Genomic DNA, 27,818 nt, shown 5'->3' on the forward strand with positions numbered 1-27,818 from the left:
TGCATACATACACAACTTTTCAGTGAGTTTGGGAAAATACAGCTTGGGAGCAGTGCAATGATACAGGAATGGAACTGTTTTGATCACTTACCATGTGACAATTTGCCTACATTTTTCATTTACTCCTTCTTCAAACTTATGAGATAGATGTTTGTCCCATTTTACAGATGAGGAAACTAAGGCTCAGGGAGATAGCAGCCAAGTTCACTCTTTAAAAAAAAAAAAAGATTATTTATTTGAAGAGAGAGAGAGCGAGAGAGAGCACAGGGAGTTGGGGAGAGGAGAGAGAAAATCCTAAGCAGACTCCAGGTTGAGCACAGAACCGGATGCGGGTTCGATCCCAAGACCCTGAGACCACTGCCAGAGTGGAAGCCAAGAGTTAGATGCCCAGCCGACTGGGCTGGCCCGGGAGCCCCACGCCCGACTTCAGTCTTAATGTAAGTGTGGATTTGAAGCTGGATCCACTTGCCTTGAAGCCTGTGTTTCCCCTTTATACAGCAGGTGGCCAGCCAGGGAGTTGGTGGAGTAGAAGAGAGGGCGATGAGATCTGAAACCTGAGCGAGGCCTTGTGAGCTGTAAGCTGCTCTGTCTGGGAAGGCTTCCTGTGAGGGGTGGGGCTGAGAAACTACCTGATACCCCTGAGGTGAAAAATTTTCAGTAGTCTCCAAATTTACAGCCCCAGTTTGGGTCAGAGTAATGGTGAAGTTAATCTTGAGGGTTGCTTAACTGTCCTCAGGTGCATCTTGTGTTCTTTGAGATCACTGACTAGGCAGGTCCTCTAGGGGTGGACCAGGGGACCTGGGGGATGGCTTAAGGAGGGGGAGGGTAGGGCCACCACGTGACCTCTCGGCACTGGGGACACTCTGTCCTGGTGATCACAGGAGGATCTAGTCTATGTGCTTTTACTTTTTAAGTTATAGAAACAACCACTTTGGTTTTATAAAAAAAAAAAAAAAGTATGCACTCTCTCCACAGTTACTGAGTAGGGTAGTTCTGGTTGTCTGAGGGAAACTTGGCCGAGTTACTTCAAGATGATCTCAAGTGTCCAAAATCCTTTTGCTTCTCCTCGATGTGCCCTCGCTGTCATTTATTCTGCTCTTCTGGGAAGAGGAGTACACAGGATTCTCTAGCTTTTCAGCTCATGATCTATTTATCAAGAACCAAATCCTAGCCTTATGCCTTAGCATGGCAATTAGTGAGAGGTCTTTAAAAACAAATTTAAAGGTGATTGAGGCCAATTGGGGGGAGAGTATTACAGACATGAACTCTAAAGTTTCTTGTAACTGCTGTGGAATTCTGTCATGTGCCGAAGTGTGACTACATTATCATCTGGTGCCGTGCTGTTGGTTTATTAAGATGGGTTCTAGAAGATGTTATAATCTTTGGTCCTGGTGGCAGATCGATCTGTTATGACAAAACTCCCTTGGGCAATCTCCTCATGAAGGGCTCTTTCCTTGCTGTGGTTATCCCGCTGTGTCCCCTCAGTAGGAAAACTCAACCCATGGCTGTCTCACTAAGATTCACACAACCTCTGGGGCCAGTGATGGCCCACTTTTCAGGCTGTTCGTCCCAGCAAAACCCTTTCCTGCTTCTCCCCTTCCCACCCACAGTGGCCGGTTACTACGGACGAGCTTTATCATAATGGGTGGTAGAAAAAAGTCCAGAGCAATTTCCTGTTGGCAGCATGCTGATGCAGGAGCGGGCACGGCCGCTGGGCATGGGTTTTGGAATATCCTCCGACCACTTCTTTTCTGTCCTAATGAAAAACTTCCTGGCTTGGAGGACTGCTCTGATTTCATCTAAATTCAGGAGGCAACAAAAGTTTTCCCGACCCTCTCCTCGCATCCTTTTGGCACTGCCCCCTCCCCCTTTATCTCTTAGCAAAGGAAGAAGACACACACTTGGGTCCTCCCCAACCCCATACCGCACCCGGTCTCTTTTCGGCACCTGGTTACCATGCAGGAAACCCGAGCACCTTGAAAGGGTTGTGTCCCGATCGCCTTCGGAGCTGGAGAAACTATTGCTCACTTGATGCACGGGATCTGTGCAAAGGAGAGTGTGCTCCGAACACAAACAGGAAAGCCTGACATCACGGAGCGGCGGAGCGGCGCGGGGAGGAGTCTGCGGCGCCCTCGCTCGCCGCGCTCCCTTTGTGGCCCGAGTCGCGCGCACCGGCGGCGGCGGCGGCGGCGGCGGGGGCAGCGCGCGGGTCTGTGCTCGCTCGGGGCGCGGCGGCCGCGCGGGCGGTGGGCTGGGGGCGCCGCGGCCGCAGCGGCCGACACTGCGCGGGCACCGGGAGCAGGGCGCACCATGCCGCGGCCGCGGACCGGAGAGAAAACTGAGAATGAAATTGCTTTGGCAAGCTAAAATGGTAACGAGAGCCCTGCCTTCTCCCGAGGCTTCTCTGCCGGGGAATCTTCTCCCGCTTTCTCTGGGCGCGTTTGGACTCCTCGGAGCGGACGGAGCCGCCCGACCCTCTGCTCGGGAGCCGCGGCGCTCTCGCTCTGCTTTGTATGCCTTCCTCTGCGCGTTGTCTCCTCCCTTTCATCCACACTGACTCTCTCGCCAGGAGCCTTTGGTGTGTCTGGGGCAGATGTTTGCGGGGAAAAGAAAACTTTTCCGGACGGGGAGCTGTTAGGCGGGGCGGCCCCGGGAGCGCCTCTGCGTCCCAGCGGCTCTTTAACCCGACTTCAGGTTTAGCTGCGGACGTGGACATCCCGGCGCTCGCCGCACGCGTTTTCTTTGCAGTTGCGTGATGCTGTGTTGCCTTTTTTCTTTTTTTTCCTCCTTTAATTTCACTTGTCAGATTATTTTACGGAAATAAAAACTTTTTAGCCCCCCCCGACCGCGCTAATAACTCTTTGGGTCTCAACTGCAGCAAGAGGAGAAAAAGACACGGGAAGCATTTCACTTCCAAAGGCGAGAGGACTCTTGGCATTTTAAACACTTGTTTGTGCCTGAGTATGAAATGTAGTGTGCTCCAGTGACTGAGCCATTATAAAAGTAGTACCGACTCTTGCTACCAGCAAATGATTTTTTTCTTCAACTTATGTGGGGGAGGGGTGGGGAGAGTTAACCAGGAGTAAATCACAGTGTCTTAAGGAGGGGGAGGGGGGAGAAAGACTTAAAAAAAACAAAAACAAAAACCCCAAACCCTAAGATACGTGAGTGAGTCTAGGAAAAAGAACTACATGGAAAAGTCCGGGGATCCTGATACCACAGGAAAGGACGGGGAGCCAAGAACATTTCAGCATTCCCTCTATCGCAATGTGTCTTGTGTTGCTCTGATTGTAGTATTTATTTTGAACAGCCCATCTTGTGCCCCGAGTGCTGGTGTAAGCAGGAAAGCCGCTGGGATGGATTGTGGTTAGCGGAGAGGAAAAAAAACCACTCTTTTTCTTTCTCTTTATCCCATCCCCTGGCAGAGCTCGATTCAGGACTGGGGTGAAGAGGTAGAGGAAGGCGCTGTTTACCATGTCACCCTCAAAAGAGTCCAGATTCAACAGGCTGCCAATAAAGGAGCAAGATGGCTAGGGGTGAGTAAAGCCGGAGAGACTGTGAACTTTGGAGTTGGAGTGTCTGTTGTTCTGTGAATATCATCATTATTTAGCAGAGGCAGGCTTTTCTTTTCCTTCTCCTTCTCCTTCTTCTCCTCTTTTGGCCTTAAAAAGGAAACTGCCAATGGCCGAGTGTTTGCACTAGCTGTACAGGTCTGTTTTTGTACTTAATGTTTTCCAAAGCATCTTCCCTCGGTTTGTCAATAACTCAGAACCTCTTAGAAACATCTTGAGGTCTTTGGCAAACAGTGGGGGTGGCGTGGCAGAAAGTGACACGCGGTAACAGGACCAGAAAGCAGCATTCTCTCTGTTAGACAAGAACCATAAGCACTTTGGCCCAGATGGCACCCTTTTCTCTCTCCGTCCTCCCCCCTACTGATGCTGACAGCCCCTCTGCTGCTGTACCTTCACCAAGTACCCAGAATGCTCAGGGGACAGACCTTTCGGGATCTGCTTATCTTCTTTCGGCGGGGTTGGGGGAGTGGCAGAGTTCCCATTTTTACGTCCTCTCTGCAGCCGGTGAGGAGACAAATGCATGTATCGTGCCCACGATTTCATGTGTAGCGGACACAGAATGTTGGGTCTTTGGAGAAACACTGCTTCCATAAACAGGACTTTTTCCACCGAGGTTCTAAAATCTTGGTTGGGATCATGTGACTTATCTGTTATCACCTAGTGGCTCCTTCAACACATCCTGGGGAGAAGTGGAAAGCTTAGTGACAGGATCACTCCTTGGGCAGATACCAACATGTGGAAGAACGAAGGAATTCTCGATCTGGAGATAGAAGGAATCCTCAGCAGTGAGAGGTGACACAGAGAGCCTTGAGAAAGAAAATCAGGGTGGGCTGAAGAGAGGGGATGGACTGTGGTTTCACTTGTCCTCATTCGAGCCACACTCAGGCTTCATAGGGGGTGGACTGGAAGGCGGTGATGATTACACACTTGTATTCAGTCTTCACTGGCTTTGCCTCTCCCAGAATTCAGTGCTTGAGCAGATTCAAAGGGAGGGTGTGAAGGCGGACAGGAAACAAAACTGCCCAGGGCCTCACGTGGAGACTAGAGGCAACATGTGACGTGTAAGTCCCGAGTTTCAGGTAGGATGGCTTGCAGTGGGGGCCGCTGCTGGGTCCACTGTTCTGCTGACACAGGCCTTCGCTGCTCTGGGCTTATCCAGCTGCCTCAACTCAGGCGTTTCCTTCTCTGTACTTTGGGCCGAGGTACCACCCACGAGGGCTGTCACCTGTTGGTGACATCTGCAGGTGTGGCCTGGAAGGGCAGGGATCTTTCCTTTGAAAACCAGAGCCCTTCACTTATCAACCAGGTCCCTTCCTCAGAGTAGGACTTTCAAGTGCATCATGTGCATCCTCAGCAGACCTGATAGGGAAGGAAGGCAGATCCAGAATTCTGACGAGTCATCCCTTTGTTTTGGGCGGCTGTGTATATGCATTTTATTTGACTGTGGTGTTGATGTGGTTTGGCCTGTCTTGGTGTTTCACAATGATTCACAAGTTCTAAACCAGCTGCCTCGGAAAGGGTCATTATGTTCCGTGATGCTGAGTTGTTCCTCTCTTTCTAAGGACACTGATGTTGCTTGGGTGACAGTTTTAGTTTTTAGCCAACACAGCAGCCATGAATGGAGAAGTCATGGGGAAACGGAGGGGTTAACTCTGTAGGCCCCAAACCACAAAGTGTGGCTTTTTGAGATGTTCACAGTTATTTCGTGATTCTCACTGACTATTCTCTTTGCTGGACTCGGCCTCTTTTCTCTCCCCGCTCTCGGTGTTCGCAGATTTATACAGAGTTCAGAGTTGGTTCACCTGGGCTTAGCAGTAGAGCTGAGATATTGCGAGGGAGGACAACATGTAAAGATTTCTTCTGGTTGGTGGAAGAATCTGTCTCTTCCCTTCTAGTGCCACAAAGTGTGATTTGTGGCCACCACCCCAGTCCTTAAGAGCATGTTCTTAGGAACTTTCCAACTCTAATCCTACTTGTTTTCTTGTCATAGGTGTCCTGTTGGGAAGCTCTGTTTTTTGTCCTTGGAAATTCCAGACTTAATTAAATGTGACTCAACCAATTGAGCCATAGTAATTACAAAACCCTTCTTTTTAGGACCGAGTGGCTTCTCCATATTTGTTTTCCTACATTCCAGTAGCCCTTTCAAAATTCTCCAAAGCAACTGGTTTTAGTGTAAATTAGAGATTGAGGGGAGGTGAGGGTATTACTGAAATATGTCAGTAATCCTATAAGGAAGGTGGTGTTGTGATCATCTCCCCTCCACCCCCATAAAGAAACTAATGCCTAGAGAGGTTAAATTGCTTGCGAGTTTCACACAGCTAGGAGGTGGTAGAGGTTGGATTCAAACCCAGTTGGTTAGTGCCTTGCTGTCAGGAACTGCCTGGAACCTTCTGGCTGTTTCCATGAGAGTGGAAGAGAACATTGGCTCAGAAGACCAGGGATGCATGGGGCGTGCTTTTTGCCTAGATGCAACACCTGCCACGGGACTTGAGTGGTGGGGCTTTCTCTTTTTGACGCCCTGAATGATAGTTTGACCCGCAAACTGAGACATTTGTTGTGAAGATCTGTATCTTAGTTAGAGAGTCTCTATTTTGGGTGTGTCAGGTGTGGAGCCCCAAAGAAATGTATGAGGTTATGCAGCGTACGAGGGTGGACATAGCTCTCATTACAGGTCCATAAGGCTTTTTCAAAATGCCTTAAAGCCTGAGTAGTACAAGTTTTGAATTTTCTGCTACTGAGATCTCAACATGTAATGAAGATTCAATTTGGAAAGGATAGTAAAAATAATTACACATCCTTGGACGGGAAATATCATACAATCCAAAACATTTAGAACATTCTTTTTTTTTTTTTTTTTTATACTATTTGCTTGTTAAATTTTGTGTTTCATTGATCTTTTTAAGTAAAACCTCTCACCTTTTGTTGTAAAATATACAACTGAGTATGGCCAAGGCTGCATTTCCTTCTCTGTGCAGCTGTGGCCTTACCTGTTAACAGTGAGGTTATGTTGGGCAAACTTTGAAAAGCCAAATATTATTGAAATACTGACCCGATTCTCCCTTTACAATAACTTCTTAGACTGGGACAACTCTTCCTAGCCCTCAAGGAGAAATGACTGTGGTTATGTCATAGGATCATGAAGTCCCCAGATTGGAAGGGGCATTAACAAGTAATTCCATCCAGCTATCCAGTCAGCTTGTAGAATGGCCAGTGATTTCTGGAAGGGCAAATGGTCAAAGCTTGTTATTTTTCTTTGGTCTCTTTGGGTTTTATATTGACAGTGATACATAGAGATGATTTAAGAAAACATCCATATTCTCTGGACTCATGAAATGTACCATTTTAGGAAGAATACTCAAATGGACAGAGGTTGAAGATCCAACTGTTAGGGAAGGGGCTTTGGGGTCAGGAGCCCGGTCTGCTGTCTTTGGACTATAACAGATGCAGGGTACAGAGAAATGTGTCCAACCTAAGATAAATTTAAAGTGGGGACATTTGTTTCGCAAGGAGCATTGGTAAGCGCTGGTGTGACGCTGCAAGGTTTGTGGGGAGTGGCTACGTGGCTTCTCTCAGTTTTATGCTTCTGTGGTTATGTGGTCTTTGAGGTGGGGCCCCTGTTCCTCCCTTCCCTGTGTCTTCTACCTATCATTCTGTCTCCCACATAGGTCCTGGTTGGGTTGAGTTGAAATGCTTGATAGTTGGGAGGCTGGGAAAGATAGTGAACCAGGACAGGAGAAAGCAGAATATATTTTGAAATAAAGAGAACTGGAATCCCGTTACAGAACCTAGTGTTTGGGATGAATTGTGGCCAGTCCGTGAGTTGTATGGGTACAGTGACAACGTGACTACTTGTCCCATCTGGATGGAGAAGTTGACTCTCACTGGATACACTATGTGGATTGACTCCATCCGGTGTTTTGGTGGCGTTGCTATCATATTACCTTCAAATAGTCTAGGTTTCTCAAGTTTTCAGCTAACTTCACTTATGGGAAGCTTCTCTGATCTCCCAAGTCTGGAGGGGATGCCTCTTCTCCAGGTTCCATAAGCATTCTCTATTTCTCTGTCATACGTTCAGCTCACTCTGTTGTAATTATCTGGTTATTTGCTTCTATCCCTCACGAGACTGCTAACTTGGTGAAGTGGGAACGGTGGCCATCTAGTTGGCAGAAACTCAGTGTGTGTTGAATGAATGGATCCAGCTTCCTCCCTTTCTGGGACACTAATATTGTCTTGATACATATGAATGTGTGGTTGCTCCGCATTTAAAACACAATCAGCATGAAGATGTTAGCTTATAAAGAAGAGGAGGGGTGTGTGGGAGCGAGAAAAATCAATTAGGTGATGATTATAGCTATCTTGCATTCTTTCCGGAACAAAGCCGGGCACAAACAAAGGTAGTGATTATTCGTTTTAAGAAAAAAATTCACAGCAGTGAATTAACGAGACTCTTCCCCAGTATCTTTCAAAAGCAAGAGACCCTATTGTACTTGACTCACTGCTGAATGTTGAAGAAAGAAAGGCAATGCATGAGTTAAAAAGTGTTGGCAAGCATTATAAATATGTGTGGTTGGAAAGCTCAGGAGCGGGATTTTAGAATGGTAAGGAACTAAGCCCTAGAGGAGCCATTAGTTTACAGTTGGTCATCCTTGTTTTCATCTAGAAAAACAGGCCTTTGGGTTGCATTATTCCTGTCTATCAGAATGTTGAATTTAGGCTTTAGAAAGTCAGTTTCAAAATTATCAGCCATCGGTAGCCAAATCAACAGATCTTTTTCCTTTTGACCTTGGGAACATGTTTCTGAAATAATCTGCTAATATGGTAGCTTGCACCAGTAGAGAAGATGTCAGTTTCAAGCGCCCAAGATATCCTTACGGTGTTGGATCCTTTCATTTCTTGTAAAATCCGTTGCTCTCTGAGTCAGGGATATTCAGTCTGTAATTAAGAATATCCAGTTCAGTTCAGCGATTTGGGGACTACTCAGCTGAATTCCAAATACGTGTCTACCCTTGTCACATACAGGAAAGTACAAATGTAAGAGTACGTTGACTCTGTATACATTCTGTTAAATCAGTCTTATAAATAAACACATCTTATTCTTATTTCCATGAAATTATAAAGAGAAAGTTTAGTGATGTTTTCAATTTAGAAAGAAAAGGAGGGCAATACGGTCAATACTATGATTTTCTCCTTGAGTGCCTCGCTGGAATTTGTCCCTGCCCTATCCTACTTATTTGTTTCCTTTGTCCATGGCATATGTTCCTTTTACACCTCCCCCTTCTAAATAATTAAAATCTTGTAGTGACTGTCTTACACATTTTTAAGTTAAAATACACAATAATAAGCTGAATTGAGTAAGACATTAACATTTCTACCATGGTACACCATGATATATCTCATGATATGAAAAAAAAAAGATTTCTGTAAATAGAGCAAGGAAAGTTCTGGTTAAATGGGGGAAGATACCAAATGCGGCTTCACTCCACTGGAAAGGCTCAGCTAGCTCATGTCTTTTGCTGATGGGTGTGGCTATCTCCAGAGTTGATTTGGAGTCTGGAGTTTTTGGCAGTTTCTGGGTCCTTTGCTAGTAAACACATCCAGTATGAACTTCCTCACGGCTGCTCCTTGTCTGTTTGTGGGATTCTGTCATCTGTGTTTGAGTCAGCTAACGTTGCCTTCAATAACATTCCTTTATTCATCCAAAACCGACATTATGCCAAGCACCATGTTAAGTCTTGGGAATCCAAGGTAAAATGAAACACAAGTCGTTCTGAAGGAACCTACAGAGAGTAGGGGAGACAGAAATGTAAACTGATTATAGTATATTGAGGTGAGTATGATCAGTGCCATGTGAGAAATCTGTGTGCTAGGGGAGCCCCAGAGGAGGGCATGTAAAATAGGTGGTAGGTGGTAAGTGGGGAGTGGGTACTCCAGGAAGGCTGCCTGGAAGAGAGGGCTCTTTAGTGAAGAGTTGAGTTGACAGATGAGTAGGAGTTAAAGGAGGTGTGGGTGCTGGAGGCAGTCTTTCCAGTCAGCACAGGTGGGGGAAAGCATGGAGGCCGGAGGTGAGAGCACTGTGAGGGCTCAGTGTGGGGAAGAGGGAAGGACGCCTGGTGGGAAGGGGACAGGAAGGAGGCTAGAGAGAAGGGTTCAGTCATGTCCCTGGGAGTCCGGAATGCTAAGCTATGGGTTTTGCTCTGTCCTGAATGCTGGGTAGTCACGGAAGGGCTTCAGGCAGAATGGCTTGGCCAGATCCGCATTTTAGCAAGATGACTGACCCCTGAGGGGTGGACGCGCTCCAAAGGACAGACTGTGACGTGGGAGGGGGAGGAGGCTAACATGGAGGTGACGTGAGGAAAGGGACAAGGACCTGAATGGCAGCAGAACAGAGGGTGGGGTGGGGGGATGGCAGTCAAGGAGGGAGGAGGGTGGGAGTGGGGGATGGGAGGCCTGGCAGGCGAGCATCTTGGCACCCTGGCTTCAAAGAGCTCGTCAAAACTGGGCCTTCTGGGATCCGCGTCACCCTGTGCTCCCTGGGTGAAATGTCCTGGGGACTTCCAGTCAGCCTTCCTCATGTATATGCTAGCAGAGGCCTCCTTTCTTGTCAGAAGGCCCTGCAGAGTAACCAGACCGCGGCGTGCCTGAGAAGTCCCGTCCAGAGACCCGACCTCAGGCTCACCATGAGCTAGGCCGCAGGCTGTGCGTGGTTCTCAGATTCCAGAGAACTTTGAAGAGCTGGTGGTTTCTTTCTCTCTCTCTCTCTTTCTTTCTTTCTAAGTCTTCTGTTTCCCTACAAACTAAACAAATTAAATCTGTAGGCCACAGAGAGAGACAGTAAATATGGGACCCACAGGACTATGATTATAGAGCAGTATTTTAGACAACAGCAGTTAAACTTATAATTGTCATGTTAGAGACACAAGAAATTTTATGGTTGGGTGTCTTGGCCTTTTTCCTCTCTGCCTTCGCTGTCTTTAACCCCTCTCTGACACTGTTTGTCTTGGTTCCCTGCATTTCTGGTCTTGGAGGCTCAGTCTGATTGCAAATTCCACTCATGTAAAAGAAAAAAAATCTTTCTCTCTTACACACACACACAGCCTGTGTTAAGATGTCTTTTCACATTTTATTTTTTAGGTTTTCCCACATCTTTGGAATGTCACTCCGTGGCCTCTTCTATATAATTATTCAAAGCCCGACTTTGTCACGATTTGCTTGTTTTCCCTTAATTGTGTCATTTTGGTGATGAACTTGCACTGTCTAGGAACCGTCTTCAGTTTAAAAAAGAGTAAAAACAGAGAGAGGGAGGAAGGAATAAAGGCAGGGCAGGCTTCCAACATGAGGAGGAAGACTCCGCCTTGGAGAATCTCAGTCAGTCTTGTGAAGAGGGAGGCTCACGTCATTTCTTGCTGATCCTTTTGCAGAAATACCTGCGCCTTTCCACGGATGTGGCTGTGTATTGTGTTCTGAGGTTAGGGTTCCTGCCTAGTTTGCTCCCACGGGGCCATCTCCTTCCTGTCCTGTAGTGTGGGACTTCTAAGGGTAATAACAGCGGTACCTGGGAGTGGGCTCGTGGGTTGTCGGTGGTTCTGTATATTTTTCCCTCCTCACAGACTCATTACCCTACATTTTCCAGCGTTTAATTGCTTGTGCCATCTGTAGGCCGTTCATTTGAATTCGTTTCCACGCAGTTAATCTTGTCCCATGTAAACTTTCCCAGACGTTTTCTGTTTGTTTGCTCCTTTCAGCAAAGAATTGAGCAATTCAACTTTTTCCTTTATTTCGTTTCCTGCTGATTTAAATATCCATTCTCCTCGCTTATAAAAGCGAAGCCAAGGCTGAGCCCTTCCAGTTTCATAATTCTAGAGAAAACTGGAAAAACCAAAACCAAACCTTTTCTGCTCAAAGTAGAACGTCTTTGGTCAGAAGCATCAACGGAGGCCCTTCACAAGCCTCTTGCTAACACTTTCCCCTACTTATGTGCCCTTCTCGTGCCCATAGCTTCTGTCACTGCTGGTGAGGAGGCTAGAATAATGGAGACAGTTGTTATCTAACGAAAGAACATTGAATGGATATAAATAAAAAAATCAAAACTGGATTAGATACTGGCTTAAAATGCTTAATAGTCATGACTTTTCCAATTAACATTGCAACACTTGAAATTATTTTATGAGATAATGGGCACTCCTAACTAGAAAACTCGGGAAATTGGAAGCATTGCTTTAGTTTGTGAAGCACACAGAAGGCATTTGCTATCTTCTGTCCCCACGTTGCCTCCTCCCAATGGCACAACACCATGAGAATATCTATTTTAAAAATGACTTCCGCAAGTATTGACAAGGCCCGGCGCCATCAGGGCTGGGCTGGGGAATTAGCACATGGTTCTTCCTCCTCAGTTGGAGCCTTGGCAAGGGGCTGACATCTTCTGGTCGCTCTTCCTTCTCACGAGCTCGGGCTGAGGGAGGTCCTAGGGCACTGGTGAAGAGCCCCTTGTCAGTCGTATTGTAAACTCTGTATGGGGACAGACGGCCACTACACTTTTTTTGTGGTGAGCATTTTCGAAATGTACAGAATTGCCAAATCACGGTATTGGACACCTGAAGCTAATGCAATATCGCATGTTGGCTGTCCTTCAGTTAACAATAGAAAAAGAGAGAGCCTGGGCTCTGGAGCCAGGCAGACCTGAATTCAGAACCCGTCTCTGCCACGTGTTAGCTGTGTGGGCTTGAGCTCTGATGCTACAAAACTTGCACTTGTAGAGAGGATTCTAGTAGTTCCATCTGATGGAAAGACTGGGGGGCAGTGAATGAATTATGTATATAATATGCTTGGCACGATGCCTGGGATATGGGATGCCCTCTGAGTGTGGGGCTCTCCTCGGGACCATACTGTCAGGGCCCTCTCTTGAACTTGGCCGTGGAACCTTGTAGAAGCGTGGGTGCCTTTCTTACCTGAGTCCCCCGAGCCTGGGGTAAACCGGATTGTGTAAGAAACAGCTTTAGCAAGGCTTTAAGGCATGTTCCTGACATCACTTTCTCCTTTTGCACATCTAGGAGGAAGGAGCATGGCAGTGTTTAGTAACCCTTGTTTATTAGAAGCAGCATCTGTAGTGTTCTCTCCGTCTGGCTGCCTGTACAGTGAAGGGCATTATTGCTTGGGCTCCAACATTTCCCATTTTCAGTTCCTTCAGTTTTCCTGTAGAGTTAATTCGTTGCTGTGCTCATTTTAATGCCTTAAAATTATTTTACTGCGTAAAAATTATGTTTGGTATTTCTAACTGAAAAACAGGAGGGTAGGAAACCACATCTCTATGGTGGTAAGCATTATGCTAATCATTCTTTGTCTGGGCGTAACTTAGGATGTCAGGCCGCTGTGCTTGCCCCGTAAATTTCACATTCTGGATTAAACTTCATAAGTTCAGATGAAGATAAAAATTTCTCACTGTACCTCACGTCGATTAGCTAATGTAGTACTTGAACCCCAAACTAGGAATGAGCTGACTTGCTCCTGAGGTTGTAACTTTCAGACTGTCTCATGACTTTTTAAATCTTCACTTTCCTTACAGGTGATGTAGGGCAAATACCTGCTTTTCCTTCTGCCTGTAGGTTTTGTGAGGATCATCTGAGTTAATGTACGAAAGTACTTTTTAATATGTGAATTATTGTACAAATACAAGGGTATTCTTCCTGTTATTTAACCTAAAGTCATTTCATTTTTCCTCTCTTTTTCCTCCCCACCTAAGTGCTTGATGGGCATATGGTCTGTTCATTAGTCCTCCCTTTCTTCTTTTATGCAAGAGAGAATCTTTTCTGTATTTTTTTCTCCCCACCTACTGTTTACCTAATGATAGATACCTTCATGTTCAGCAAGGAGTAGTGTTTCCTCTGCTACCACCATTGATATTCCTAATTTGTAGGTGCATTGAAAATGCAGGCAGGGCTTCTCTTTGTAGATTGGATGTGGGGAAAAAAAATACCTCATGTTCATAGAAGTCTAAAGACAAATGCAGTAAATATCTTATAGATGAGGGGCGCCTGGGTGGCTCAGTGGGTTAAAGCCTCTGCCTTCAGCTCGGGTCATGATCTCAGGTCCTGGGATCGAGCCCCACGTCAGGCTCTCTGCTCAGCGAGGAGCCTGCTTCTCCCTCTCTCTCTCTGCCTGCCTCTCTGCCTACTTGTGATCTTTGTCTGTCAAATAAATAAGTAAATAAATCTTTAAAAAAAATCTTACAGATGAAAACTTTCTTCTTTCTCTTTCTTTCCTTATTCTCTCCAGTATGGTGTTTTTTTCTTGAGATCATGGCTGTTGGTTTTCTTTGATTCACCCTTTCTTTCTGGTACTTTTAATTTGGTGCAGAGCAGGATGGTAAAGTTAGTGCGCCAAGGAATGGAAAGTGCTTCCAGCCTTCCAGAGCTGTTGGAAAATCAAAGCTTGGTTTGGGGCCAAATCCTGATGTGGGACTTGAACTCATGACCTAATGCCAGAGGCAAGAATGTTACCAGCCGACCCATACTGACCCTCATAAGATGTAGGCATTTAAAATACTTCCTCTGAGTAGTCCTATTGTTACTTTCTGTTTTTTTCTCCTCTTTCAGCCTTTTCCTACAGCGTTCCTGGCTTCCCTGTTAGGAATACAATTTTAGTTTTCAGATCTTTTTTTCTCACTTCCTTTCCATTTGCTTGTTACTGTTACTTCCTTCTTGCTTTCCATTTCTCCCGGGTGAGTTCCTTTTTTGTTGTTGTTGTTCCTGTTCCTTCCTGTCCTTCTTCTGAATTAAAAATAGTCTTCAGGGTCTCTGGCTGCTTGCCCATGAAGCTGACCTTCCTTCTATTCATATAAGGTTCCCCCTGAGCCTCTGAAGATCCTTTCCTATTCTCCCAAATACTCGCTAGCACCTATTCTCAGCTGACTTATGGGCTAACTGACCCTTGTCCTTAGAGCTGTAAATGAAAACTAAATCTCTTGTACAGAGATGCACGCGGGTGCTTTGCTCACGTGAAGGGTCACTGACGAACGCGGACTTCCGCCCGCACCTGCTGACTCTGTGTGTGGTGCTGAAGGAGGAAGGAACTCTTGGGCACCGACTTGGGCACCGACTTGGGCACCGACTTGAGGAGCACATTTCATGTTCATCTACATGCAGAGCCGTGGCTCCACGGTCAGCTGCGGCCCAGGAAGCAGCTTTCCTTCAGCTTGCTGCCGTGGGCTTCCCGGAGGGACCGGCGGTCCTTGTGCTCCCTCAGAAGTGTTTCTCAGGGACTTAAAATTGATGCAGATGTTTCTTCATGAACATTCTTTGGTTGGAGTTGGAAGGCTGTAATATTCTTTACAAGAAATGACTTTCTACCCAATGTTGACCTAGACCGTCCACAAATGAGTGTCTGCTTGAGGTTTTTATCCCATGTGCAACTTCGGGATGGCTGGGCCAGCGAGTGCCTATGGGTCTCCCAGCTCTGATTTCAGCCCCCAGCCCCAGCCAGAACTCCGTGTTGCGCTGAGAGTTCCAGCAACAGGCTTGATGAAGGGTTAAAAGCGTTCCTTCCATCTGTCCCCCAAGCTCCCTGCGTGGTTATGTCTTCAAGAAGAGAACTAGCCATATGCTTCCTGGAGAACCCAGGGTTGGCGGTTTCATTATCCCTAGTGATGTCCACGTTTCTGTGCAGCTCTGTCACCCGCCTGTCACGGCCTATGCCACCGAATGAGCTTGTAGTGCTTTTCTGTTCCCTGATTGACTGATGAACTCCCACTTACCTTTCAAGTCCCAGCTCAGATGTCATCTTAACTCTTCTACCCTTCCTGATCCCTCTTCTGGAATAATTACCCTTTCATCTGGGTCTCCTTAGCACTTTACTGAAAGCTCAATTACAGCACTCATCACAACATATCCTTTTATTTTTTATTTTTTTTCTCTTTGCCCTGTTCCTTTGTGTGTTTCGGGAGTGGGGACCCCATTGAATCAATCTTTGTACTCCATGTCTGAGCCCCATGTGGTACCCAGTAAGTACCTTATAAATGGTTTGGCCTTATCTCTATTATAAAACATGTATTTTTATGACTTTTTTTTTTTTGCCATTTGGTAATATTGTGAATCCCATTTTTTGAAAGAAAAAGGAAAATATTGAATAAGCTAGATTTAATTAATTAATTATTTTTAAAAAGATTTTATTTATTTGACGGAGAGAGAGAGACAGCAAGAGAGGGAACACGAGCTGGGGGAGGGGCAGAGGGAGAAGCAGGCCTCTCGCTGCGCCCAACACCGGGCCGGATCCTGGGACCCCAGGACCACGACCCGAGATGAAGGCAGATGCCTAACGACCAAGCCACCCAGGCGCCCCTAGATTTAATTTCTATTTTGTATGTCAGCGAATGACACAATGAAGAAGGAAGATGTTGCTTTTGCTGAATTTTTGTTATTATTTATTTGATCGACATATTTCACGATCTCAGAAAACTTGACTTAACTGTGACGGTGACCTCTATAGATGGAAAGACATGGTATTTAGAGTTCATCCATAAGCTTTGTGGGGACATACAGGTTTGAGTCACAGATCAAAGACAGACTTTTGGGAACCTAATTTCTGCTTTGAAGTTCAAAGTTATCTTACTTAGGGTTTTCACGTATCTTATTATATCTTAATCTGATGGTTCCAATTTGCTTTAAGCTTGCATTGACCCAGTGTCAAGCCAATTTGACTGTGCTCTGTGCAACACGTTCTTGTAAAAGGATCTGACACCCTCCATGCACATGACCACTCGGGTTATGCACATGCCAGTGAAGGCCCTCGGAGACCTCCGTGGCAGGCCTGTGGTGTAAGGCCCTCTCTCAGGATGTGCTGTTCCTCACTAGGATTCACTGGCAAATGGGGAAAAATATGTGATGTAAATTATATATTATTATATAAACATATTATTTGTATATATTTCAGTTTTCGCAAGTAAAACTCAACTCCCTTTGCTCTCTTACCCTCGCCAATGTTCCTCTTCTCTATGGTCTTTCATTCTTAACTCTTAAATTTCTACTTCAAAAGCAAAATGCAAAGCCTGTGCTGGAAGTTTTCAGGATTCCAGCTGTTGTTAGGTGCTTTCATTCAGACTGTCCTGATGTCGTTGGTTCTGGCAAGAGCAGTTTTCTGACTGTGTCTGATCTTTCTTGCCTTTTTATGGAACGTGCTTTCTTCACCTTTTTTTTTTTTTTTGAAGATTTTATTTATTTATTTGACACAGAGAGAGATCATAGATAGGCAGAGAGGCAGGCAAACAGAGAGCCTGATGTGGGGCTTGATCCCAGGACCCTGAGATCATGATCTGAGCTGGAGGCAGAGGCTTAACCCACTGAGCCACCCAGGCACCCCTTTCTTCACTTTTTCCTATGTGTAGGGATTCTATGGCATCTGTATTTGCTTTGGATAGAAGGAAACACCCTTTTAAGCAGTTCTTAGAGTTATTCTTCAAAAAGCGATGCAACAACATTATCCATATATATTTTTTTAAAGAATCACAATCCTGCCGCTGCAACACAGTTGCAATGTATGTATAAACCTTGGTTTACATTGTAAACATTGTATGTATACATTGGTTCTTTATCTTCTCGTCTTTGTCCACATAGTTGCTGTCTTGCTATTTGTTCAGTTTTATAATCAGCAAGATATATTTTTCAGAACAAATTCTCTAGAAGTTACTTTCTAGTTTGAATCTTTTGTGACATTTGTTGTATTTCTCATGTCATAAAAGACTGCATTTGGACTTTGTGTTGGAGGAGTTTCAAGGTCATAGTGCCTGTTACTGGCTAATGAGCTTCATTTCTGTCCTTTTTCCTGTGAAATCTCCTATCCTTTATCAGGGCTGTGGAACTTTTATGGGGAGCCTGATAGTACAGTGAGGTGAGGGCATGTGAGGAGTAGAACACACGCCTTTCTTCTCTGGGGTGTGGGACCAGAACTCTCTAGGGCTGTGCTGTTCAATATGGTAGCTACTAGCCACATGTGCCCATTGAGCATTTGGACATGTGACTAGTCCAAATTGACATGATATGCAAACCCATTGTGTGAAATAGCTCAGTGAGTTTCTGTGGTGAGCACATGTTGAAATGGTAATAGTTTGATATAATGCGTTAAATAAAATATATTGTTAAAAATTCATTTCATCTGTTTCTTTTCACTTTTTTAAAAAAATGTGACTATTAGCAAATTTGAAATTACATATTGTGACTGACATATTTCTGTTGGTCAAAGGCAGGGTGTAGTTATTAGTGGGTTCTGAAATCAGTTCAGTGGGTCAAAATTGGTATTTTAAGATCAGAACAGAACGGGAATAGAAAATATCAGAATGGTATTATTGTGAAGCTTCTTGTTTTAAATACGTGCATGTGTGTACCGAATCACTTGTAAAATACGTCTTTTCTTTTTGCTATGAATTGTCATGGAAAAGATTGAAAATCACTGTTGTAGGGTGGTCCAGCTTAATTGAAAGCATGACCAGGAGGCCTGGTCGGCTCTGCAAGAGAACAGGCCGGTACTATGAATACCGTGTAGATTTCAGGTCGGGTTGGTGGAAGCTCTTCTAGAACTCTTCAGCTAAACCAACCCTGCATCGAAGTAAAGGCCTGAGCACCAGGGCTCATCCTAAAAGCAGTAGCTACTCAGGACCAGCTGAGAAGGAAGGGTCAACTAAGGACGCTGCAGATCTGCCATCTGAGGTCAGGACCCGTGTTTCCCAGCACTGAAATGTCCCCAGAGCTGGGAATGACTTTGTCGGATTAGTTTCTTCTAGAAGCTTCCTCAAAATGGTCTCCTGGGTGGGTGGTGGTACTTTCTAAGAAGCAGGGTGGTTTCTTAATTATCTTGGAGTCAAGCTGGGTTGGTCAAGTTTCCTTTGACCCTTATGTCCTATTGAAATCAGAAGAGGCTGTACTCTAATCTAGGACCACACCAGTCCTTTTCCCTTCTGAGAGAAAACATGTCCTTATGGTACACAAGTCCCTAGGGTGCTGCCTGTGACTAGCTTCTAAATAAAGGGCCCCGAAAGTCACAGAGAGAGGGGTGGGGGAAAGGCTCCAAAAATGAAGTTTATGGGGTTGCATGGGCCTTGTATTTATTCTGAAAGTTGTAAAAATTCTTTGGGGCTGACCCATTTTTCCTTTCTTAATTAAAAAAAAAATTTTGGCAAGCATGAAGAAGAAATGTAAGACACGTGACTAATGCTTCAGCGTTTTCTCCTGGAGCCATATTCTTTAAAATTATACCTTACCCATGCTTAGTGTTTTAAAAACAATTGCCCTCAAAAGCCACCAAACATTTGTTTCTGAAACTTGTAGACTTAGATGGCATCACTTCCAGGAAAGAGTCCAAAAGCACAATATTTAGGAGTTACTGAACCGAAATCTTCTTTGGAGATTTTTGCCCTGGTGAATTAGATTACCGTAGGAACTGGCAGAAGGCCAGGCAGCCTTTTGCCTTTATTTTGCTTGAGTATTTCCAGTCCTGTTGCTAGTCACCCAGAAATTTTGAGGGAGTTAGACGAAATGACCTTCAAGATGGAAAGTACTGTGATTCCAACAATGGACTGAGTTGGCAGTAAGAACTGTGTTTATGTCAAACTCCTGTTCTGTACTTTTCACAATTCATTCATTCATTCATTCATTCAGTTTTTCATTTAAATTTGAGCCCATACTAGATGCCAAATATTTTCTCTTGGCCTTTGTGCCAAACTCACAGGATTTTAGAGCACTGGTCATGGTGGATTGCAGGGCCTTTAAGGTCCAGCTCCACCCCCCTAACGTTATTTCCTGGGTCCCACCTTTGCGTGCTCCCCACTTTAACCTAACGAGGCTACTTCCCTTCCCTGGGGTCTTTTCTCCCCACTGCTGCCTCTGTCTAAATGCCTTCCTTTCCCCAAATATTCCTCTGTTTGAATCCCAGCCATCACTCAAATTCCAGCTCCCACTCCCCTCCCCCGGGCACTGCTCCAGCCCCCCGAATGGCGGCGGCAAATTATCTTTTTCTGAACTTCAGCAAACTCTGCTCTTCTCTTGTGAAATCACATGTCATCTTGGATTAGGTCAGACCAGATGAGATTGTCATATTTATAAGTTTAAAATGGTGGAATACTGACATCTTTCTGTGGTTCTTAGGGCTGTTTTCTAAGTCCCTCCAATTAGATCTCTGCAGGTGTATTATCCTCAGGACTTACATTGAGCTAAGATTCAGCCAAGAATGCTTGATCTTTTTAGTTTTGTCATGTTAATTGCTGTTAAACTGCGTCTCCTTTAACCTGTACTTGGAGAGTTGATTTAAGAAAATCTAAATGTTGGGCTGCCTGGGTGGTTCAGTGGGTTAAGCCTCTGCCTTTGACTCAGATCATGATCTCAGGGGGATCAGCTCTGCGTTGGGCCTCTTGCTAGTGGGGGGCCTGCTTCCCCCTCTCTCTGCCTGCCTCTCTGCCTACTTGTCCAATAAGTAAGTTTAAAAAAATCTTTAATTAAAAAAAATCTAAATGTAAAAAATACTTATTTTTGTGAAACACAATTTTGTTAGTTGTAGCAGTTTTTTCTAGCTTTTTAAAAATCTTCTAAAATTCTGATTTGGTAAGGCAGTGTATCACTTATAACTTTCAATTCATTTTAATAAGGTTTTACATAATTATCTATGTCACTTGTTAACGTGATTTAATCAACATGGCCAAAGACAAAAAACTGTGTTCTCTTTCTGGAAACAGTCTCCCGTCCTCGCAGTACCCCAGCGTTCACGTGGCTTCACCGGTTAGCATCCCATGACTGTCTGGTTTGGATATACTTCTAGCCAACTCTCCACCTGCTCAACTCCCAGAGCGCCACCGTATCTATAAAGATCTAAGGGGAGAGTTGGTGGAATGGTGTTTTGAGTCTGTGAACACGTCTGGAGCATTCATGGTACTTGCCTAGGATCTGAACAAGATGGGAAGTTAGTTTGATATGAATTTTCCTCATGGTTCATGTTTGCTCCTAGTGATCACGGCTTGTAAACCATCTGGGATGTTGGCAACGATGGTTGGCAGGCCAGCCAGTCCACTGTTTGCAGTCTACCTTAACTCCTCTCTGAAAATTGGTGTGTTTTCTTATTGCCGGTCTTTAGACACTTCTGTGAGTCTCTGCTTCTGCGAATATTCCACTCATTAATGTTATAATACCTGCTGGTTCTTTCAGCGCCCTTTTAGGACACTTACTGGCTCTGGAGACACAAAGTTTCTTAAAGGGCTAACCAAGTGCTTTCTTAGTATCACCTTTTCTATCTTGGACTCTAGTTTCCTCTGTACTATGTAGATCCTACCCTTTCCAGTTTGAAGATTATTTTCCTTGATAGCAAACATAGAAGCGTATGAGGAGTGAAATAGTTCTCTTTTCTCTGTTATCAGTTAGCATTATCTGCCCTCCCCCCATCAAGCAATGAGCCTCCTCCCTTCCTCATTCTTGCTCCCAATACAGCTGAAAAAAGATCTTTTACTTGACCTTACCCTTTTCACAAGACTCAGCTTATTATGACTGTTATCTTTTCCCGTGGCCATGCTTTTCGATCTGTGCTACCCTAAGTAGACAGGGTTAAGCCCAATGCCTTCTTTCTACCTCCAGTCACTTGGAAATCCTTGACCTATCTAGTTGCTTGCTTTCTTCTATTTAATATTTGGAATATTTGTCCTATCTTTCTTGAATCCTCTTCCCTGGTAGAGACGGTTTATGCTAGCTTTGAAAAAGCATTCTTTTCCTAACACCTGGCCAGCTGTCTGACATTTCTAGAACAGGATCCCTTTCTCCCAAGGTTTCCGTGCATTCTGCGGCGATCACTTTTCATTAGCGATCATGATCATGTCCAGAGTAATAGGTGTTTTGACTTCCTTTAGCAGGGCAGATACAAACCTTGGGGAAAGCATTACTAGCCGTGGTGCCTGCTTGTACAGCAAGAAGGGGGAGTCAAAGGCGGTTCTGAGAGAATCATTGCATCATCAGCAGAAATAAGGATGCTTGCTGGGAAGAACAACTTATTTGGGGTGTTGGTGGGGCACACTGATTCCAAGTTCAGACATGGCATGCTCGGGCAGTTTTCTGATGAGAAGAGATTCGGGATCACAGGGATGTGTTTGGGCACCACTCACCTGTATGTGAGTGAAGCAGTGTGAAAGAAAATGGAAGGAGGCTGAGGGCCAAGCCTACCGTCACACTCAGGAGGCAAGAAGGTGGAGAGCAGTTCGTCCAGGAGGCAAAGAGGTAAGGGGTCAAGCAGGCTGCTTGGTTACCGTAGGATAAAGGGGAGGCCAACGTTTTCAGATGTTTAGAGGCCTGTGTACCCTAAGAAACAAGAGTAACACCTGCTCACTTTTGATTATTTCAGCTTTCCAGAGCATATTTAAAAAACTGAAAGTTCATGAAAAAGTTCTTTGGGTAACCCAGATGGCACACTATGGAGGGAAGGCCATCATTCTTAATACATACCATGTTAATTTCTTAACAAAATTGGCTATTTATGTATCGTCATAATGAAGGTTTTTGTTTATAGTTGGGTAGATGTAGCGCATTGGAAGAGAGGGAGGCAGACGTGGTCATAAGATGAAAACTGACTATCCCAGTGGTAGGTGTGTTCCAATGTCACCTCTCAGTGAGGCCTTCTCTAACTACTCATTAAATTGCATCCCCTTGTCCTCCTGTCCTGTCGTGGACCCCTTCTTGCCTCTTAACAGCTGTCTGGTATACCCTTTTATTTATTGTTGATTGGTTGCGTCTCTCCTGCATTAGAACCATGCATAGGGTGTTGCTGGTTCCTCCCCTGTTGCCTTCCCAGAGTCTAGAACAGCACCTCACAGGTAGAAGACCCAGCACGTATTTGTCGAATAATTGAGTGTAAGAAAGTAAAGATGATTATACATGCATGTGAACTAAGAAGGTGTAGGTATTTGGGATGATTTAGTTTGTAATAAGCCCTACTCTCTAGGTCAGTGTCTCCAGGGACAGATACTGTAGTCCCTTGCAGCATTGGTGGCCTACTGAGCTATGAATGAAACGTTAAATTATGCTCAGGACATTATACTTCTGAAGACAGAAAAATAACACATTTCAGAAACATTCCCAGCAAATAAATAAAGCTTTTAAAATACTAGTGTTTAAAAGGCTCCACATTGGGAAAACAATTCCTTCTGTGTTGAACATTGCATTTCCCTCTGTAGGATTGCTATTATGTGATTTAAATGTTCAGCTGACCCTTGAACAGCAACAGGGGTTAGGGGCGTCGACCACCCACAGAGTTGAAAATCTGTGTATAACTTTTGACTCTCCCAAAACGGAACTACTGACAGCCTACCATTGACTGGAAGCCTTCCTGAAAACGTAAACAGTGGATAATGCATATGTTGTACATCAGCTGTATTATATACCGTATTCTTCTAATAAAGTAAGCTAAAGAAAAGAAAAACCTATGAAGAAAATCACCTAAAACGCTGTATTAGTCAAAGAAACCCACACAGCAGTGGACCCACTCCCGCTCAGACCTGTGTTGTTCAAAGACCTCTGTACGACTTCCTGAAAAATCGCATTTTTCCTTTTCCACATTCACACCCTGAACAGCTTCCTTCCAGCTCAGCCGGCAGTGAACATGAAAGGTGCGGCCTCCTTCCTTCCTAGTCTCAGAGGCCTTTGACAGAGGTGTGGAATTAGCAAGAGCCTCGGGCTTCGGGGGAGTTTGTGGTGGCTACGCTTACACATGACCGAACCAGAAAGTGTCTCCACTGGCTTTTCTTCCACACCAACCATGGCTGTTCTGAGACCGCAGTGGCCTGTTTGTGCCTCTCATGCTTTCTTGGCAGAATGAATGAGTACAGACTTCTCACTCCCTGCTAGGTGCCCATCCCATCGCGTAAGTAGGTTTGAAAGATGCTCTCTTTCCTCTCCGATTAAGACACAGCTACAAAGCTGTCCACTTCAGTCCAGTCCTAGCCTGGCTGCCGCCTGCACAGCCGTACCCTCTTCCAAGTGGCCTTTCAGTCCTTGAAAAAGCATTTCTTTCTGATTCCCCTTGCTCGTTATTTACTTGGGGCACAATAACTGTTTACGCGGTTTCCCGGGAATGCGTCTAATTTTAAGTTTTTTAACCTTACAAGCTTTGGAAGCGAGTGAGGAGAGCTTTTCAAGGGGAAAGGGAAGCCCCCCGCCCCCACTTTAATTCGAGTGACACAGCAGCCTGACAGCCTGGTGGGTATCCACACAGCTCGGCACATTACATAATGGAATGGTTACCCACGGCCAGATCCTTAACCATTCAGGACCATTGTGTCCACTTGGGGAGACAGGACTTCCTTTGTTTGCACGAATAAGCAGCTAGTGATTATTAGCTTAGCTATGAAGTTAAATCACATTCCTGGAAAGGGAAATGTTGTAGCTTTTTTTTTTTTTTTTCTTAAATGGGAGAGGGTAATGCATTTTCGAAAATCCAAACAGACAGTTACCACTAACGATGTGAGCATTACACCTCTTTGACAAGAGAAGTTTATCTTTCGTTTGATTAAGACAGTTACACATGATCTCACGTAGTGACCGCTTTTCTGATAACACGAGGTCTAAATATTTGCCTTTAAGCCGCTGTACTGACATAGATCAGCCATGTCCTAGCTGGCCCACACTCTGGGGTCTTTTCCCTCCCAGTAACTCGCAAAGGGAATTTGGACTTGCTGTTGAGTGTAGGACCTGAGAGTGTGTGTTTCATTCACAGCACCCGACCTCGAGTTGGCTCTCACTGTTTGCCGTAAGTGAAATGTGGGGTATGTGGGGGACCTTCAGGGAGCACATGGGGGTCTTACCTCTGGAGTCATCGGGCATTGCTCCTTTGGAGCTTTGTCTGGCTTTGGAATGCAGGGGTCTGGGCTTGCCTGTGGCCTGTCACTTACAAGCAACATGACTCGGTAAATTACTTTGCCCTTTGAGCCTCAGTGCCCTCATCTTTAAATTGAGGTTGTTGTGGGGATCAAATGTGTGTGTCTAACAGAGCCTTGGTATTAGAAAAGGCCACACATCAGTCAGTTAAGTGTCTCACTCTTGACTTCAGCTCAGGTCATGATCTCAGGGTCGTGAGGTTGAGCCCCGTGTTGGGGTCCACACTTAACGTGGAGTCTGCTGGAGTTTCTCTCCTCCCTCTGCCTCTCCCCCATTCATGCCTGTGCTCTCTCTCCTTCTCTCTCAAATAAACAAATAAATAAAATCTTTAAAAGAAAAAAAGAAAAGGGTCACACGAACAAAATTTAACAGTATTCACAATCTGAATTTTTCTAGTCAGAATTGAACTTGGATAGTAACACTGATTAACTTCTGTGTCCACTTGCTGGGATCTGCTTCAGTCAGACACAGTTCAGAGTCACTGTATGTATGCTTCTACTCCGAATAAAGCTAATGTCAATCGATGACAGTGGAAAAAGAAGAAAATTGGTCTCTTGCTAGGGTAAGGAAGAAAGGGAGTCGGAGAGGAGAGTGGTAACACCAAAATTTTAGAAGAGGGAATTCTTGCCTAAGTAAAAGCAGATTATTTTATTCCAGTCATGGTTTATTTCATTTAATGATCTTTGGAATGCCTCTGGTGGTGTTACTGTGCTTTTTAATCATTAATGTTTCTTATAATAATCTGGGACTTACTGCAGATTCCCCAGTTACAAGGATTTGGATTGCTAGCTTGGAGGATGGGCCCATGAATCTGCTTTTAACAGGTTTCCCAGGAGGTTCTGATGCTGGTGGAGGATGGTCCCCATTTTGAGAACCTCGCCTTCTCTAGTAGTCTTGTAACTGAATCCATTCTTGCGTTTCGACAGTTCGTTCTTTATGTAGACCCAGATTATATCTGATCGTGGTGTACTGACGGCCTAAAACCTTTCAGTGGCTTTCCACTGATGCTAGGTTAAGGATCAGAATTCTTCTGGCCAAGTTTATTTCTTGCCACTGCGGCTCCCTCTCCTTTGAGCACATCGACTTCTCTCTAGCCTTCTGGTACGCCCAGTTTCTTTCTGTTTCGTGTCATTTGCACCTGCAGTTTCCTCACCTGAAATGTTCTCTCTCTCCTTTACCTGATGAACAGCTACTGATTATCCTGGTCTCTGTTTCCCCTGTGAAACTTTCCCTGATCACTGTGACAAAATCTGACCCCATTCTCTTATTGTTCTTATATGTTCTTTTAGCTCCTTTTTGGGGAAGCAATGATCTCTACTGTCATTACATAATGAACTATTGAATTATCTGCTTAATATTTGTCTTCTCTGCTTGAATGGTGACTGGGTCGGCGAGGGAGCATGTCTGTGTTCATTTCTGTATCTGCGCTGTCTTATAATAGTGCCATGAACATACGGCAAACTCAAATACTTTTGAATAAATGAATGAAAGTGGGATTTGTGGGAAAGAAGCTCTTTTCTAGACCTGCACTTAAGTTTAATGACTGGGGTTGCAAATGGACTTTGTTATAAGGTGGAAACCATCCTCACTTAGAATTCTAGAATGAGATGTTTTGAACACGTACTTGTTTCAGTAATAAAAATTATCATAAATAGAGGCCTCCAACAGTGGTCTTAGTGTTTAAGGCTTAGAACCTGGCATGGGAGAAAGGGGAAGTTAAAAGACTTCAAATGAAATCTCGGCTTACTTTATAACATATCTTTCATGCAGGAAGTATTGGAAGCTTCTCGGTTGTCTAATAACCCCCCCCACCCACCACGCGCTGTGTAAACTTTTTACAGTGTATTTACCCATATGTCACAGAGCTGGTTGATTAGTTCATGTATTCATTTTCTGATACTCCCACTTGGAGTTGTAAAAAATGAAAACAAATGCATATTCCCACTCTGTGTTTTCAAAGCGAGCAATTGGCTCAAAGGCTTTTATGTCCGATAGAACAATGAAAGCAATGTCAGTCTCAGAGAGTGAGAGATCCTTGTTCCATGTGCTTGATTCCGCATCTCAATCGTGACGGGAAAGAAGTTCTGGAGAAAAAAACCAAAATCCATGATTTCAGTAATTTTGAAAATCATGACATTCAAGTATGGAACTGAGATTTCCAAAGAAAAAAAAAAAGCTCAGAATAGTCATTTTGATAAATTCACTAAAATTCCCACCTGCTGTGAATAGATCTTTGTTAACCTCAGATTTTTCGTTCAGAGGACAGAGTTTTGTATGCTTCAGTACATCTTTGGAGTTTACTAAGCCTTTAACTCAGATTTCTAAATCATTTGCAATTTACTTGCATTAATTCGTTTTTCACTCATTACTACAAACGTGCAGTCATTGTTAGACATCATTCCGTATGCCAGCGACACGTGAGTGGACAAGGTAGATAAGGGCTCGGCTGTTGCGGGTCGACAGAGAGCAAACAAGTAAACACGTCAGTGCTGTTAAGAAAGTAACCTAGATCATCTGATCTGGCCTGGCGGAGGAAGATGGGTCGTGTGACGCTGAGGAAATACTCCACGTCGAAAGAAGTAAATGAGAGGAGGGACCCATCATGAGAAAGTCAGGCAGAGTAGAGCTTTAGGCAGAAGGAGCAAATGCAGAGTGGATTAAGTGTGAATGGGCTTGCTGTGTTTTGAGAACTGAAAGACATGTGTTTGGGGCTTAGGGAGGGAGGTGGTTTTGGTGGTGAGGTCAAGGAGGTAGGCAGAGGGGCCTTGTGGGCCATGGTGGAAGTCTGCATATTATTCCAAGTATTTTGGGAAGCCAGTGAGAGGTTTTAAACAGGGGAGTGACATGATCTGATTTGTGTTTTTAAGAGATCACTGTGGTGGGCGTCTGGCCGGCTCAGGTGATAGAGCATACGACTCTTGATCTTGGGAGAGCATACGACTCTTGATCTTGGGGTTGTGAGTTCCAGCCCCGTGCTGGGTGTAGAGATGACTTAAAAATAAAGTCCTTAAAAAAAAAAAAAAAAGGTCACTGTGGGTGCCTTTATTTTTAAAAAAGGCATTTGCTTTAGCAGTCCAGCTAAGAGGTCATGATCAAATATTACATACTTGCATTGTTTCTGTACACACTTTTGTTACTTACATGTACAGACTTTCTTATTTGACGGAATTTAGAATAATTAAGTAAAGCTGGTTTAGGGAACATAATGTTAGATTTGTTAGATAAAAAGCTCATTCCTATCTTGAAAACATTCATTTAATACTCATGAAGTGCTTGTTGATGTGGTTATAGGCTGATTTCTGGAAATATAAATACAAATATGACCAGTCTTTGCCTTTAAAGATTTCACGGTCTACTGGAGGAT

At 44.6% G+C, this 27,818-nt stretch overlaps 1 protein-coding gene across 3 annotated transcripts in view; it reads left to right on the top strand.

Annotated features, from left to right (window-relative positions):
- RGL1 (ral guanine nucleotide dissociation stimulator like 1) overlaps positions 1-27,818 on the top strand; it is a 157,250-nt gene that overhangs the window by 33,823 nt on the left and 95,609 nt on the right. The window contains exons 1-2 of one of the 3 annotated variants that reach the window (XM_044267278.1): positions 2,270-2,371; positions 3,426-3,536. The exons of 1 other annotated variant lie outside the window; for it this stretch is intronic. In XM_044267278.1, coding sequence (XP_044123213.1) covers positions 2,345-2,371; positions 3,426-3,536 — 138 coding nt within the window. In that variant the 5' untranslated portion in view covers positions 2,270-2,344. Of the gene's footprint in view, positions 1-2,269; positions 2,372-3,425; positions 3,537-27,818 lie in introns of those variants that run through there. One more of the 3 variants, XM_044267277.1, reaches the window with a different exon arrangement.

Source organism: Neovison vison, chromosome 10 (assembly GCF_020171115.1).
Source record: "Neovison vison isolate M4711 chromosome 10, ASM_NN_V1, whole genome shotgun sequence".
NCBI lineage: Eukaryota > Metazoa > Chordata > Mammalia > Carnivora > Mustelidae > Neogale > Neogale vison.